The 16,432-nt window shown below is 40.0% G+C and overlaps 2 protein-coding genes across 2 annotated transcripts; both read right to left on the bottom strand.

Annotated features, from left to right (window-relative positions):
- Positions 1-203: 203 nt before the first annotated feature.
- On the bottom strand, positions 204-8,941 carry LOC135467951 (KRR1 small subunit processome component homolog). Its single transcript, XM_064745896.1, has 11 exons — positions 8,899-8,941; positions 7,171-7,367; positions 6,114-6,248; positions 5,534-5,659; positions 4,902-4,985; positions 3,683-3,739; positions 3,058-3,228; positions 2,777-2,854; positions 2,132-2,234; positions 1,586-1,635; positions 204-978 (listed from the first exon to the last, which is right to left on the bottom strand). Exons 1-11 carry the CDS (start codon positions 8,939-8,941, stop codon positions 952-954), a joined length of 1,071 nt encoding a protein of 356 aa, XP_064601966.1. The 3' UTR covers positions 204-951.
- A 4,636-nt stretch (positions 8,942-13,577) lies between these two features.
- On the bottom strand, positions 13,578-16,218 carry LOC135467950 (serine/threonine-protein phosphatase 6 regulatory ankyrin repeat subunit C-like). The gene is made up of 2 exons (XM_064745895.1): positions 16,049-16,218; positions 13,578-14,872 (listed from the first exon to the last, which is right to left on the bottom strand). The coding sequence occupies exons 1-2, from the start codon at positions 16,054-16,056 to the stop codon at positions 13,675-13,677; spliced, it is 1,206 nt and encodes a 401-aa protein (XP_064601965.1). The 5' UTR covers positions 16,057-16,218; the 3' UTR covers positions 13,578-13,674.
- Positions 16,219-16,432: the final 214 nt, after the last annotated feature.

Below are 16,432 nucleotides of genomic sequence, written 5' to 3'. Positions count from 1 at the left end.
TTCCTTCAACAAGGTCATCTCTGGATCGCGTGGAACTTTGGGTAGCGTATATCACCAGTAGTAATCTCTTTTATACATCTGTCCATATGACATAATGTACGAATGAAAGATTATGGCTTAGTCACAGCAGCAGTAGTATTGTAGCCCTACCGTGATGAGTACACATGATATAAAACCAGACATCAAAGTTCATGTATGTTTCTGTTTTGTTTTTATTACGTCTTCGTTTCATATCCACTAGCTTTATACCAATATTTAACATTTTAGTTAGGCTCTGTGAAGCTATTCATTGTCATGGCTATCAGGATAGGGTAACCCCGTGACTGACTTGAGAAATAGCGCGTGGTCATGTAGACAACACGACCTGGTATCCTTGATATCATTAGGTCACTGTACCAAGAAGCCATACAATGTACATAGAGTTTACAGATATACCACAGTGGCTGTGGGTAATAAAGTGCTTGTGATATTTATATATTACATTTTGTCCAATGGTCCCAAATGAAGTATAGTCTTCTTCTGAAACCAAATCAACATGTCATGCAAAACTGTTTATTTTAACTCCAAACGCCATTGCTTACAGTCTCAACACGAGTCGGTTATGGCTGAATCTGCCAGTACACGCATGTCCATAGTCAGACGTCGAGGACCCTTTCTGGCAGTGTTGTCTAAAACTGTGGGTGATAGTCTGTCAGTCAAGTGACATGCCTCATAAGGTCTGGATAGTTCAATCAGGATCTTTCTGGTGTAATAGCAGTGTTGTGTAAGCTCTGAGTGACAGTCTGTCAAGCCAATGACACACCTCGCAAGGCCTGGATGGTCCAATCAGGATGCCTTCTGGCGGTATGATACTGTCGTGTAATCCTGAGAGTGACAGTCTGCCAAGCCAATGACACGCCTCGCAAGGCCTGGATTGTCCAATCAGGATGGGTTTTTGTGCTGGGTTTTCATTCACCTTTTCATGCTCGAGCCCTTCCTCTGTAAACAACAATGCATTAGTAAAATATAACTGCCAGTCAAAATAGAAGACTGGTCTACTGGAAAAATAGTTTATTTAAACCTGACATTGCAATGATTAAATATGTTAAATGATTAAAAATAATCCATGTTAAATGTACTATTTTTCCAGTAGACCAGTCTTACAATTTTGTACTTTCGTTGCTAACCTGGATGTCTAATAACCCTCACTGTTAGTCATTATATATCTCACACTTCCTCTTGTACTGGAGAAGCTGAACACTAGTCTAGCATCTTATACCCACTTAATCTGCATTCAGATGAATTACTTTACGTCACTGCTTTAAATCTCTGTGTTGCTTCTGTATTTCAACATATCTGTCGTCGGTCTATCTATTGGCTAAACGCTTAGATGGTAAGAGGTTATTCTCCCTGTCTTCTCCACAACCCTAACTTTGTTGCCGGATATGTTTTTATAATAACACTTTACTTGACAATATCTGACTTTGCCATATATGTATTGTGCTGCCATTTGTTTTGATTTTTTTTTTACAAAATTGCTTGTGTGTATATACCCAAACCAAGTCTGCCCATGTAAATGTGATCAGGTTTCATAAGATAAACATACCTGAGCTTTCTTTATTTTTTTCTTGAGTGCCTCAACATCAACTTTCTCTTCTGTTTGAAAGAAAAAATACAAAAATATGTCAGACACGATGAACGAAGTGTGGAAAAATCTAAATGTTATTGCTTCTCGATGAACTCAGTTCATCTCATTGAGCTCAGTTATATTTATTTATTTATTTGATTGGTGTTAATTGCCGTAATTAAGAATATTTCACTTGTACGACGACAGCCAACATTTATGGTGGGAGGAAACGAATTTAGTTCATCTCAGAGACAAGGGACTTAGAACTTTTTTTCAACTAGTAAACAAACTGTAAGTAATTTCATGAAGGTTGAAGAAATTAAATGAAAATAATGTCCCTCCAAGGGATGGACCTGGTACTCATGAACCCACCATTAGCTATTAAACTACCTCATCAGAAGTTATACAAGCAATTGTAAAACAGGACCAGAAAACCATACACAACGATAATGTCTTTGCGTCAAAATATTCAACAGAGCACAGTCTTTAATAAATAAAGCCCTCTTTCTTACACTATGAATATACCTGATGGTTTCTGTTTTTTCTGTTTGGGCTGACCTTCCTCTGGGGCAATGAATGACCTTTGACGCTTCTGCTGGCTTTTTTGTACGGCTTCTTTCTGCTTTTCCTATAAGTAAATTCCAGCAAAATGGCAGAGTGACATTTCATTTGACAACACTCTGTATACTGTTGTTTCACCCAACTTTTTATACGAAGCCTACAGATTATGTTGTCCTGTCAATATGAGTTCAATTCCTAGTTTAGTTCATGGGTCATATCTTAAAACCAATGTCTTATTAAAAGTACTTACTTACTAGTATTAGACTGTTCTTTAATGGTCGTCTACTCTAGAATTCTCCCTGTTTTTTTTACACAATAAGTCATGTGCTTTTTTTCACAGAAAGGGAAAGAAACAAAGCAAAGATCAGCATTCAAGTGTTTGTACCAAACAAACTAACAGTCGCAAAAGCAATGCTATTCTTCATCACAAAACCTCAGTGACTGTGAGTTAGTGGCCCGGAGAGTAGTAGCCCAGAGCTTAATCAGGCAGTATGGAGTTTAATCATTTGATTAAAAAAAACATGTGTAGACATCTGAACAGACAGGATTACAATAGCTTATAGCTTTGTGCTTGAAGATTAAAATCTGACAAATGTGGTTGTAACTTACTTTTTTCTCCGAGTGTTTTCGAGCTCGCTTCTGAGCATCTTTCAAGAAATATTCCCCAGAAGCCAGCTCTTTATCCACCTGAAAAAGATTCAGTTAAGAAATGAAAATTTTCACATTGGGAGATATGGATTCAAAATGCCTCCAAAGTCTACAAAACATTAAGACACTCAGTTACATCAGAATCTGTGAATACCTATTAAAATTTAGCTTATTTTACCAGTTTTTATTGATTTTCAGTTTTTCGTTAAGCATAGTATGGACATCACTGTGTAGATATATACCTTGCTCTCAGGCTGTGGAGGAGGAAAAGGTGTGTAAGCCTTTTTCATTTTCTTCTTCAATGGCTGTTTCCTCTTGCTGATGTTTTTAGACTTAAAATTTGGCAGAAATCTGTCCCAAGACTCATTCCTTAAAGCCTCATCTTTGGCCAGTTCATGTTTTATCATGAGTGTCTGGAAAGAGATTGTAATATATGTAGTATACTAGTCAACATATGAAGAATTGCACGATGGTTATTTTTATGAAATCCATTTCCATTTCAATGACTGAAACTGTCTCGTCTCATTCATAAAAGAACTAAATGAAGAAAATATAACCTTTTTGATGTTGTAAGGATAGTTTTATCTGTAAAGTGATAAAGTCTTTTCATGAATTTATTTCACTATACCAACGAGTAGTTCAGATCGATGACAGTGGCCCGATTTATATGGAGGGGAGACTCTGCAGCCCTCAGGAGGAACTCTGCCATACATTACCTAAGTGAATGGAACAAAATGATTACAATAGTTAGTATGGCTTCCTCTACCTTCACCGACAATCCTTTGTTCACAGACTTTCAACTCCTTTGTTTGAATCGGTGCTTTCAAAATAAACACAAACAGGTTACTAAACACACAGGTGACTCACCTTAATATTATATACAGGGTGTATGTTCTTCATGGTATCTTCTACTATCCGCCTTACCTGAATACAATGTTAAGAATTAGCCTAAACATTGTCATGCGAGTTTGTGGACATTATACCCATATTTAAGTTTTCATGCTGTAAAATGTATTTTAAAAACAACAATAAAAAAAACCCTTTCTGCCCTCACTCTGTATTCATTTATATATTTATCGGCAATATGTGGAATGTCGTGGGTTTCCCCCGGGCTCTGCCATGTTTTCTCCCTCCACAATGCTGGCCCCTATTGTATAAGTGACATGTTCTTGAGTACTGTGTAAAACACCACTCAAATAAATACATAAATAAACAAAATAATACATTTAATATTTAATTGTTTGAAGCTGTACCTAAGACTAATTGGCTAATATTATAATGGTAGTTTGGTACGTGGCTGGAGGAAACTCGGACACTTGCATATCTTGCTAGGTTCCTGATGCAATCTGTCACATCTGCAGTGAGGCTGTAGATGAAGTCATGTTTTTGTTGTTGTCTCGGATTCAGCAGCTGAATCAGTGACAACAACAAACACATGATCTATTTATTTGTTCATATACTTTTAATTATTTAATCGATTACTGTTAACTGCCGTATTCAATAATTTTCACTCATACAAAGGCGTTCAGTTTAATTGGTGGAATAAATCAGAATGCCCAGAGGTAAACCACTACCCGTGGGCAAGTCACTGACAACTTGTTAAAACACAACGCTAGGTGGTGCAAGGCAAACAGTCTGCAGCAAATGCTAGCATGCACAAATGGTCACACCTATGGACTGCTAATTGTCACTCAGGCCCCACGGGCATTGACACTGGGGAATCTATGAATTCCCTGTTCAAGGCCGGGTTTGAGCTTGCATCAGCAAGCATCTCGATCCGTGAACCAATTAGTTAAGGGTTAGTGATCAAACTGAAGCACAGCTGTGCTTGACTGGTTTCTTGTCACTGAGATACTAAAAGTATACTGGAGTGAGTATATTTCATCATTTTAGTGTTTCTGAATGTTTTACCACAACATCAACATTCCAACATAAGTAGACCACATATGTTATAAATAAATGCATGCAATAAAAGATTTATGAAGTGGAATTCCTGACTGACTGCAGTGCCACCAATTGTGACAGAAAAGTTTTCCCGTACCCCTTTAGTAAAAGTAGAATTCATCTAAATCCTGTATCCATTTACCTCTTTTAAGCCCCTGTAAGGCCCCAGAGCAGACACTGTGTTACCTTGAACTAATACATAGCAACTGGTCAGTAGCTCGATTGCCTACAAACAAGAACATATGTACAACATGTGCAAGTGCCAAAATAGGTCTCACTCTTCCAGAACTCCTGTGTCAAAGTTTCCTCTCGAAACTGTCAAACTTTCGGCATGAATCCATGTTAAGAAAGAAACTGGCTGAGAAAAGATCATGTCCTCACTTTCATGATATTAACACTAATTCTGCATCAAATGGTTTCCGCCACTTTAACAGATGTAACAAAATTCTTCATCATTACCTATTTATTTCATTGTTTATATAACCATACATAAACTATACCATATTTCTTCTAACTTTTGGGACACCTGGTCTGATCATTTTAGCCCATATACATGTATATGTAATCGTAGCAGAAATATTGAGTTTATTTTTATTCGCATGGTTAGACCATCTAATGAGCAACATACTCATATCTTTACTTTTCCAAAAGGCTAGTAAAGAAATGTAATATTCTACTTTCAACACTACTAATATCTGTCCTAAAATTTAGAAGAATTTGGGTATTTGTAGTGCATGCATTACATTTTGAGGTATTGTCATTTTGGTCTCTTACCTTCAGTGTTGAGCCATTTGGACCAATCAAACGTTGTCGTCTTTTGACAAAGCGTTCCCGATTCCGAACCAGGGATCCCACTTTGATAATATCACAAGCTACGTCATCTTCCAAAATTTTACATGCCTGAAAAAGAAAGAGGACAGGCCTTTTCCATACACATCAATCAAAGGGAGATAACCCAGTACACTAATACATTAGCGAGCTTGACTGATTGCCGTGGAGGGAGACAATTTGATCAGATCCCTAGCAGTGTGACAATGATGTAAGATCCTCATACCTGTTCATAAGGAACACTCCTGGTAAGCAATTTGATCAGATCCCTAGCCAGGACAAAGACATAAGATCCTTCAACCTGTTCATAAGGAACACTCCTGGTTAACAATTTGATCAGAGCCCTAGCCATGACAATGCTGTAAGATCCTTCAACCTGTTCATAAGGAATGCTCCTGGTTAACAATTTGATCAGATCCCTAGCCTTGACAATGATGTAAGACACACCTACCTGTTCATAAGGAACACTCCTTGCTAGCAATTTGATCAGATCCCTAGCCTTGACAATGATGTAAGACACTCCTACCTGTTCATAAGGAACACTCCTCGCTAACAATTTGATCAGATCCCTAGCCTTGACAATGATGTAGGGGTCCCAGGTCTTTCTCATAGTGGACACTGTCATACTTCCCTCCACCAGGTCCAACTCTGCTTTGATGTTCTAATAAACAGAATAAAAAAAAATAATAAAGCATTGCATCTGAAAAAAAATTCCTACACAAAATCAAGTGAATATTACAATAAATGACCTATACATCTGCCCCCCCCCCCCTCCCACAAATTGCATTTTCACAGGCAAACAGATACATTACTTTTGGTGTTAAAACTCGCATTGCTAAAATGCATAGGGTATCATCCTACATGACAAACAAATTTCCAAGCTTGGTTATGGGACGAATGTGAGGTCATTTACAGCAGCTGTAGCAGTGATATGTAAACATGGGGACAGAAAAATCCTGAAAGATTCATGATGTAAAGTCAAACTCGCAAGAAATCATTTATTTCAATCAAACTTAACACTCAATACTGAAAACACAGACACTGTTACATTAAACGTCAACAAGATGCATGGTGCCTGAATGCTGATTTAAGTGACACTGGATGACATTAGGCAACATCAATTTACAAAAAACAAGCACAAAAAGACACTAAAAAACAATCTAACAAAAATAAAACTGAAAATCCACCTTTTTCTCTTGTCTGATATAGAAATTTTTATGGATTTTGTGTTTTTTAAGGCTTTCTGATCATGTAAATATGTCTTCAGCCAGAAAAATTTGCTGGCTTAGTCCAAATTTGAATAAATTAGATTGTTTTCAAGTGTTACTTTTATACCTTTGACAGTGAAAAAGAGATTTTGTCCAACACAGAACATGTTCTTATGATGTTATGAATGGTACAAAGGTGCAATGGACTACTTAGGAGTTCCCTTTTCTAGTAGTCAAAGTCAAAAGTCACAAATTGTCAACTTGATGTCAATGTTATCTACATGCTAAGACACAATATATCTGACACTCTCTTCAATACACTACAGGTAATTTAATTAATACAAAAAGAAGTGATATAAAATACAAAATAGTTACATATTCGCTCAGAGCTTTTTTCACCAAGGGCCAACATTCTTTGAGATATTTTTCCCTATACTTGGGAAACAATGTGGCAAATGAGCTCTCAGCTAGCAGTCCCTGCGGATTATCTTCCTTGGTAAAAGCTGGTTCCTTCCATCCCTTAGGGACTGTAAGTCGGTCTTCTGCCTCCACTGCACGAGTCTTCTGCCTGTCTGAAAACAGATGAAAATTTTTTGAAAATGTTTGGATGACGGGGTTTAACAGCTGGGGATTTGAACCAGTAATCCCTGGGTTTCAAGTCCATGCTTCTACCTCTATAATGAAGGGAAATTCTCTCCAGCCCAGAGGCAGCTGGTGCTTATTTACCACCCTGTTACATGGTTTTATTACTGAGGAATGGCTATATATGGAATTTCAACTTGCAATGCATTTTCTTAATTCACAACTTTTGCCTTCGAGAACTGAAAACAGCAACATAGCATAGGCCTGAAGTCGTTTGCACAACTATAAGAAATAACTGACCTTTATTTGTAAAATTTTACGTCTGTAGAGCCCCCCAAAAATATAGGAATACATGTAGGATAACATCAATTTAATATGGACTTCATGTGATAAGAAGACAACTGAGAAAATCAAGGTGTTTTAAAGCCAAAAGGCATTTTGCATCAAGTACATGTATGCCATGTAGCCAAAGTGTCGGGAACTTCTGACATGCAAAGTGCGAAGTTTTTAGATTGCCTGATTGATTGGTGTTTCATGGGTTGACTCTACCTTTAGCCTTTGGTAAGTAAGCAGTGAGTTTTCTGTGGAAGATCAAGCTCACTGTGTATGCAACATTGGTTGAAATGACCTCTAAAGAACTGTGATTAAAACCATCATAATCACCGTAAGGGTGTTGTAAACAGATTATTTTCAATGAGAAGACATTTCGATGCACCCGATTTCCAAATTTCCAGGAATAAGGACTCGTCAAATGTTTGGCCACAGGACCATGGCACCAGTTTACTGATGTCAAATATTCCTGTCACAGCTCATCATCATGACATCACATTAAAGACAGAACGGCGTTTCGATAAGAACTAATACAATGCATCACTGTAGATGTTGTGCAACAGTTAATTTTTGATATAACAAGTGTTTGAGGTCCAGCTTCACACCACCCCAAAATCACAGGATTAAAAGGTATGCCTCCTCACAACTGGATCAACACCTGTAATTAAGAGTATGGATAGAAATTAAACTTTTCACATGGATTCCATGTAATTAAGTGTATGAAGACAGGCAGGAGAGATTTCCAATTCTCAGACAAAATAGACTTTTGTACTAGAGCTAAACACATGAACAATTAAGCCTGTAATGTCAAGAACAGAAAAAGTTGGCAACATCGCATGTCAGAATTTAAAATAAATCGTTCATCGTATCACATCCTTCCACTAAGTGTGTACTTTTAAAATATCTAGATAGGATAGGATTTACTATGTGTAGTCTTGCGTTACTGTTAGGCATGACACGCCGCGTGAACGAACCAACACAACAGTCAAGATAACCTAGTCGAGGTACACTGAGCTACAGACTGGTGGCTGAGCAACATTTCGACACGGTACGATCTAGGACCTCGTTATTTATGATCACATGATTAACTTTACAACCACAAAAAAGGAAAGACTCAATATAAAATGAATGCACTGTGCATCATACATGCAGTGAATTTCGTTATCTTTTCAATGCCTGCAAAAACCTTACTTCTATTCTCCGCACGTGTAGTTTTGTTGTCATCGTCCGCCATGATTGCGTACTTGAAGAGCGAACCAAGGGAGACAACTACGAAAGGCAAATCTCAGACTTTATATATGTATGCGTGCCTGTATGTATGCATGTATGTATGTATGACTGGGATTGAACGTCGTGCTTAACAATCTTTCAGTCATATGACGCCGTGGAATATATTGTCATTAGGTGTGTCATTAGGACATTGGGTCTTCTCATGGCAGAGCGAGTCCATGCCACCAAAGTCCTGCCGCCTCTGAAGCATCATACCGAAGACATCAGACATGACACCCCATGTTTCCTTGTTTATGAGCTCCAAACGAGGCAGCAGCAAATAGAATTTTTTTGGTAGGCCTATGTCCTTGGTATGACTCGACCCGTGATCCTGGTTCTCTCGACTAAGTTCAGTTTCACAATTTGATAGGCGACAGGTTTAAAGTCAATTTTAAGGTGGACGATGGTTGTAGGCCTATTAACCTGCTACCTTAAATTTCTTTGCCAATATTTTTCATTTTCAGTAAAGTCAAGTTCATGATGTCATAATAATACCGGCTGATGGTACCTTGTTCTCTATTTACATCGCAAAGAAGCGTCGACGAGCTTGCCAGTTCTATTTTTGCGTTGCTCCAGAACATGGTTGAGCTAATTAATTGTCATTTTTTATTTTCGTGCGTGGTGCCGAAGCTTGGAGGAGCTTGCATGTCTATTTAAGACAATTCCACATGAACTGGAAAGAATAGAACAGCTCCCAGAGTTATGACACATATCACACGTTAACGTATAAACCAACATACAGACAGCACGGAAACAAACAATGAGAGACTCGAGGACGAGCTACACAGAAGGTCCAAATGAAAGCAGAACGCATTGTTTTCCTCTTTGACGTTACAGTGCGAGTGTAGTTCATATGTGTTTTATTAGCATACGTACACCGATAATTGTGACGTAATAAAGGAAAGAACAAATAGCTTTGGGCCGCCTTGATGCAGGCGGCAAGCACAGTCTCTCACCAATGCGGTCGCTGTGAGTTCAAGTCCAGCACATGCTGTCTTCCTCTGCGCCCGTAAGTGGAAAGGTCTGCCAGCAGATGGGTTTCCCCAGGCTCTGTCCGGTTTCCACCCACCATAATGCTGGCTGTCGTCGTACAAGTGAATATTCTTGAGTACGGCTTAAAACACCAATCAAATAAATAAATAATAAAAACAAGCGGGAAGGAGTTTCACGAGTTCCCCTTTGAAAGCGGTCTAAACCTTTTTTCTATAAATGGAGAACACGTAAAACTCCTTCCCGCTTCTATCAAGACGCTTGAGAGCTGTGAACTCATTTGTTATTTCAGTCATTACCTCACAGTTATCATTGTATGTGTCCTCATAAAACATTAACAAACTACACACGCACTACTGTGTCACAGAAAAAAAGAATGCGTTTTACTGTCATTTGGACCATCTGTGTAGCTTGTCCACGAGTCTCCAAGTGCGGATGATCCGTGTGATGTGATAATTCGTGACGTGTGATGTGATAATTCGTGACGTGTTTGTGACGTCGAGTTGTCCTGTGACATAACGCCTGAACAGTGGGACCCAAAGTGGTGAAGGGATGAAAACGATGTGATTACTCGGTTCAACGTCATAGTAGATTTTGTGACGTCATCTATTTGTTTACTTTGTTGCCAGGCCCACAGTGATGTTAGAGTACAATTTTTGCCACACACACAGTATACTGGCACCAAAAAAGATTCATCCAGACTGTGGGTATATCGCCATTCCTTTTTGGATTAATTTATAAGACTTACATAAAGGTTTGGTTTTAATGATGCAGATAATTGTGCTAATTTATTCTGATTTTAGTCTTTAATGGCACAATTTAACGATATGCTCTAAGTATATGTCACACAACATGAGAAGAGTACACAGGCCTACGTGCGCTTGGTATTGATTAATTCGTCCGAGTTCATGCTAGTTATCCTCTAGCCTGTACTTGTGTAAATATATTCCTCGTTTATAAACATCATTTTCATCATCATCATTTTCAGGAAAACAAGGTTATATATATGGTACATTGAGCGGTGAAATGAGGATGAAGAATAGAAGAGTTAAGGAACGCAAACGTCAAGACCCGAAATCCAAGCCATCGAGGGACACACTTTCAAAAGCTGAATCTGATGGAGGCAGGAAAGAACTATCGACTCAGCAAAAGAAAGATGCGCAAGGTTCCACGAAATTGGGCGTTGTGGCTTCTTCTCAACATCAAGAATGCGATACACCCCTCAAACTACAGAAGCAAGGGGCAAGACGGAAACAACGGTTAGCAAGAAACATGGCTGTCTCAAACATTTTGAAGAAGACGGATGGTAGGCTTAGTTTTAACAATGAACTGGGAGAAAGTCAGAGGTGTTCTCCACATCACCAGACTTTTAGAACCACTACAGACAACACAAACACGCTGATGAGAACCAAGGCATGTCTTCGAGCTGTTGATGGGGGGCCTGGTCAGGAGAGAGGGCGGAAACGGGCTAAGCGCTCTCGGGAGTACAAAGTTTTTGATACTAGAGGAGCGAAAGTGGCAAAAGTTACGGAGAACACCTTTGATCTCCCTGGAAAGGTACCAGCAAATATGTACAAATAGCAAAGGCATCGTGATTCATGTAGCTTATGATAAAATTGTGGTTTTTAGTATTGCCGCGCTATCAGGTTCCATCCTTCCAAGAGACCCTATAATCTCAGGACGGTGTATACCCTTTGGGCTCAATCATTCAGTAGATGGTTTACTATTCAAAATATGATACTCTGACATTCTATTAAGAAAGTCATTCTATTAACTCTTCTAACGTCTAAACCTAGGTCCGGTTGTTGAATCATCTCGTGATAGCTCACTGGTATCTTAACATGATGTTTAAATCTTTCATGCCATTTTTGTGCATGTACTTAATATATACAGAAAAACACCATTTAATCATCTGCTGTTTTGACAGATTTCAATGCCTTCCACTCCGGAGATCAATCGACAAGTCCTCAGCGGCCACATTACTAGAGCGGATTGTCAGTCTACTCCTGCGAATGTTCCCAGCAATAGAAACATCATCGACAGTGTGGTCATTTCTGGTGCACAATCTGATATAGAAAGTACCAGTTTAGACCGATCATTTCAGCTGGACGTACTGAACTTGGGTTACAGTAACTCGCCAAAACTCTCCGTATCTTCGGCAGTAAAGCCTTGCTCAGCGGAAAAACCAGACATCTCGATGGCAGACAGCGACAAGAAAATGCTTCAGATCACGACGCCGGCGTATTCCTGTCCATCGAATCAACCTGAAACCGGACATCTTGACAATCGAAAAAAGAAGTCTGTGAAGGTAAGACCTGCTAAACGCAGACTCTGTGAGGAAATACGAAGTTCCACTGGCCAGTCCTTGCTGGAGATCAGCAGACCGCCTGTGATAAATATGGGGTTGACTAGATCTCTAATTTGGAGTTCTGGCCCTGTGAAAAGGGACGTGTGCAACAGTGATACCAGAATTTGGCTCTCATTCTCTCTTCAGATAGACACTATGGGCTGTGCCGCTCATGGTGGAATAAAGAAGGACTATAATCGCGCTGACCTGGTATGCGTCACCCACAGCTCATTTCGGCCTCAGTCCACGTTGTCGTCTTATCCAGATGCTGTCAATACAAGGGTTACTTATGACAGAGACGGGAAGGTGGTGGTGTTAGAAGTGATGGCCTCAATCGCTCCGGGCATTTACAGAGTCATCCACACTAGATTGGCCGTACCCCACGAGAGCCTCACGTGCGCAGTTGCCATGGAAACGCTCTTGGTACGATGTTCTGCAATCAAAAATTTAAAACCACACTCACGGTACTTAGTACTCAGTGAATTGCACGCAATCCAAGTCGTCAGTGGCGGGAGAAAATATCTTCAACCGTTGTTCGATTGCACATGGAAGATTTTCTACACACATATAATTTCCACACATTTGCCTTGCCGCTTCTGTTGTGGAGTGGTGAAAAAGACAACTGGTCTTGGGCTAAAAAACCCACCAAAAAATTTCATGCTACTAGAAAACCTGAGGCATCCAAAATATTCACTGGATATAACAAGTCAAAGAGCGCGCCAGTATTGACTGCGCCGCTGGTTACGAGCTTACAGGTTAGAGTTGCCAACATGGCAACTGCTTTCGCGAAAAGTATTCCAAATCAGAGTAACGTATAAAGGAATTAACCCACTTTCAGAAAACTTCGAAAATCAGTTTTTGCTAACTTTTCCTTGTAAATGACAAAAGCTTATGGCACTATAACATTGACAGTGCATTTTACGAAGTTTTGTGAAAGTGACCACTGGAGCATACTAATCACTGGGACGAGATGATCGCGTGGCGAAGTTTCAGACGCGTGTTCGTTTTGTCGTTACAAAAAAAGGAATTTGTAACTGGAAATTTTATATCTGTCCAGCATGTTGTTCAATTAGAGAGTTTAATGACTGTACTGTTTGACCTTGAAATGACAAAGATTGTTTCACTAGTTTCAGTCAGATTCCCACATTAGACAATTCTAAAAATTTAATGTGTTTATTTGTCAACTGAAGTAAACAAATTAAGACTTGTAAATAACTCTTTGTCGAACATGTGATGAGTATTGGAGGTCAAACTATATGTTGTTTACTTCTTCAAGCAAAACGTGTCCTTCAAGACATGCATATATTTTCAAAATAAATAAAAACAAACAGATCGCCAAAAGAGCTCAACGTGTGTAACATTCAATGTTCTTCATCTATCTCTGTTAAGCTAATGAATTCCTTCATTGGTTCTGGTAGAGGGAGTAACCGCAAATCGTGAAAGAGAAGTCTGCCTTGATGGTGACGTATCCACATTCTGCAAACCTGTTTTAGCGTTAGGGGGCCACGGGCATGGTCGATCCAGTGAGAAAGGTCTTCGCTCGTCAGCAAACTCTTGATCTCTTCTCTTTCTACTGATTGTCTGACATGCGCACTGTCGTATCCTGTCAGTATAAACAACCGGATCACCTTTAAGTCCTCGCGTGCTAGTGCGAGATGAAGTGGACATGCCTCCATTGGTATTCCTAAAGGACACTGGAATTTGTCAACATCACTGTTAGCTCTGAATAAAAACTTGACCACATCAAAGCGAGCGCAGTTGATTGCGTACCACAAAGGTGTTTTAAAGTCCTTATCACACATATTAATATCAGCTCCTGCCAAAACTAACTCCTTGATACATTCCTTGTGACCTTTCATGGCTACAGTGTGGAAAACGGTCCGCCCAGTGAAGAAGTTTTGTATATTTACATCATAGTTGGCTTTAATTAGAGCTGTAATAACTCCTGAAAATCCCTCGGCAGCGGCCAACATGGCTGCTGTGTTTCCGTCCTTGTCGACAATGTTAGGGTCCGCGCCAGATGACAATAAGCTCTCTACGCACCGCGCCTTGTGGCAACCATAATGTAAGGCAGAGAGGCCTCCGTCATCTGTGGCATTTACGTCACATTTGAGCCTCAGTAAAGCCTGAGCCGCCCCGTAATTACCATGTTTTACTGCTGTTATCAGAGGAGTACTACCTTCTGAGTCAGTACAGTTCACCTTTGCTCCGTGGCGTGCAAGACAGTCTAAACAGTCGTCTGTCCCCAGCCATGCGGAGAGATGGAGAGGGGTGCGTCCCCCAGACCCTCGGCATTCGGTGTCACATCCGGCCTCTAACAGGACATTCAGCGTGTCAATACAACCAGACTCTACCGCCAGGTGGAGCGGCGAGTTTCCGCTGGGATCTTTGACGTCAGGATCGGTCTTGGCAGCCAGCAGACACTGCAAACACTCGGCAGAACCGTCACGACAGGCCTGGAACAGAGCGCCCCTAACATCCTGCGGCTGCACTGTGCCGGGCACGGCGAGTAACATCTGAAGGATGCGCACATTGTTGTTCTTTACGCTATTCAGAACGCTGTAGAAGAAAGAAAGACAATAGTTACTGGTATTATCTTGCAAGCGGGAAATTTATTACTATCAGCTGAAATTAAAAATGACACTGATTTTAGATCTAGTTCGGCTTCTTTCAGTTTTGGTTGACTCAATCACACGAAAATTAATTATTTATACCCTAATTTTGATAAATCATCACATTCACAATTTACCAACCATATGGAGAGTTTTTCTCGTTGGTTTTCTCCAGTTCAAGCTTGGTGTGTTATGCGCATGACCATACTGCGGACTGAACCCGGGCATATCACGCTGACTACAGATTGTAGCGGCCTTGAATTTGCTTCATTATGGTTTGATAAATAAAATAGTACATCTGGATGCGTGTTGGGATTTGAAGTTCAGCTGACCAGTCGGGATTATATATGCGACTGGGTATAATGTAGTCCTGTATTAATGTATGCATTTCATTGGAGTTTTGAGCCGTACCCACGAATATCTTACTTACAAGATGGTTACCATTGTGGTGTGAAAAAAAAAACCACAGAGCCCGTTGGAAACCCGTGACCATCCGCAGGTTGCAAGTAGACCTTGTCACGTACGACTGGATAGAAAGCCAGAATGAGCTGGGCTTGAACTCACAACAAGTAGCCCTAAAGCCAGAGCCTTTGTGAATATATTTGATGATGGGCTTAACTTTGTTTGATGGCCCTTAGTACAGTGCATAAGACTGTATTGTTTATGTAAAAATCATCTTCCTGCCAGCAAAGCTGATACTGCGCTAAGCGCTTCTTAATCAGATGATACTGACATATCAGTATTAAGATAGTACAGATATGTACGTTTCTGATCATACTGGATCATATTAATTACTCAGTGTCGTGAAGTGTGAGTTGCACAAGGCTTGTAAATACTAACTGGTGAAGAACATGATGATATGACGGTTCCAAGGGTGCGCGGCCTACATCTAGGTGTATTCAGCACTAGAGCACGATTGCTACGGATGCACATGTATAGGAGCCTCGCCAGGATGTGGCTGCAAAACTGTCAGTGTGGCATTAAGACATAAAGCTTCATTCATATAAGGGCGTACCATACCTTTTATTGCAATGGATATGCGACACTGACCAAGACGTACCGAGCAAGTATATGACATATTAACTATCAAAATATAAGGCAACGAAACTACACATTGGCCTACCTGACCATACTTCCAATAGATTACAGATATTCCATGTGTACAACGCAGGCCTGAAAGTACAAGTTGTACAAGGATGTCGGTTTTCCGTCCATGCATGTATTCAACTGCTCTTAAGTTGGTACGAGAATCCCAGTAGGCCTACACACAACACTTTTGCCACTAAGCTGGGTCAGTATTATCAGATCTCTGCTCTCAAGGTACAGTATATACTCTTGTTTCGCGTTGAGGTTTGGTATACGCACTGGACCTATATGGAACATGGCGCATACAACAACAGAGAAAGGGCAATGCTGCATATAGGTACGCCTCACCGGGGCCAAAAATAACTCAACAGAATACACGCATACGAAGTATGAACAAATGCACGAAAGTCTATATAAGCAG

Source organism: Liolophura sinensis, chromosome 6, assembly GCF_032854445.1.
Source record: "Liolophura sinensis isolate JHLJ2023 chromosome 6, CUHK_Ljap_v2, whole genome shotgun sequence".
Lineage (NCBI taxonomy): Eukaryota > Metazoa > Mollusca > Polyplacophora > Chitonida > Chitonidae > Liolophura > Liolophura sinensis.
Note: the sequence above shows the minus strand (reverse complement) of the source record. Positions and strands in the feature narration are given on the sequence as shown.

Bases quoted from the DNA above. Each gene is read 5' to 3' on its own strand.
- LOC135467951 (XM_064745896.1), bottom strand. From the start codon at position 8,941: ATGGCGGACGATGACAACAAAACTACACGTGCGGAGAATAGAA. The intron at 4,986-5,533 runs GTAAGAGACCAA...TCTTGTTTGTAG, and splicing joins CAAATGGCTCAACACTGAAG to GCAATCGAGCTACTGACCAG. The intron at 2,855-3,057 runs GTATATATCTAC...AATCTTTTTCAG, and splicing joins CTCCACAGCCTGAGAGCAAG to GTGGATAAAGAGCTGGCTTC.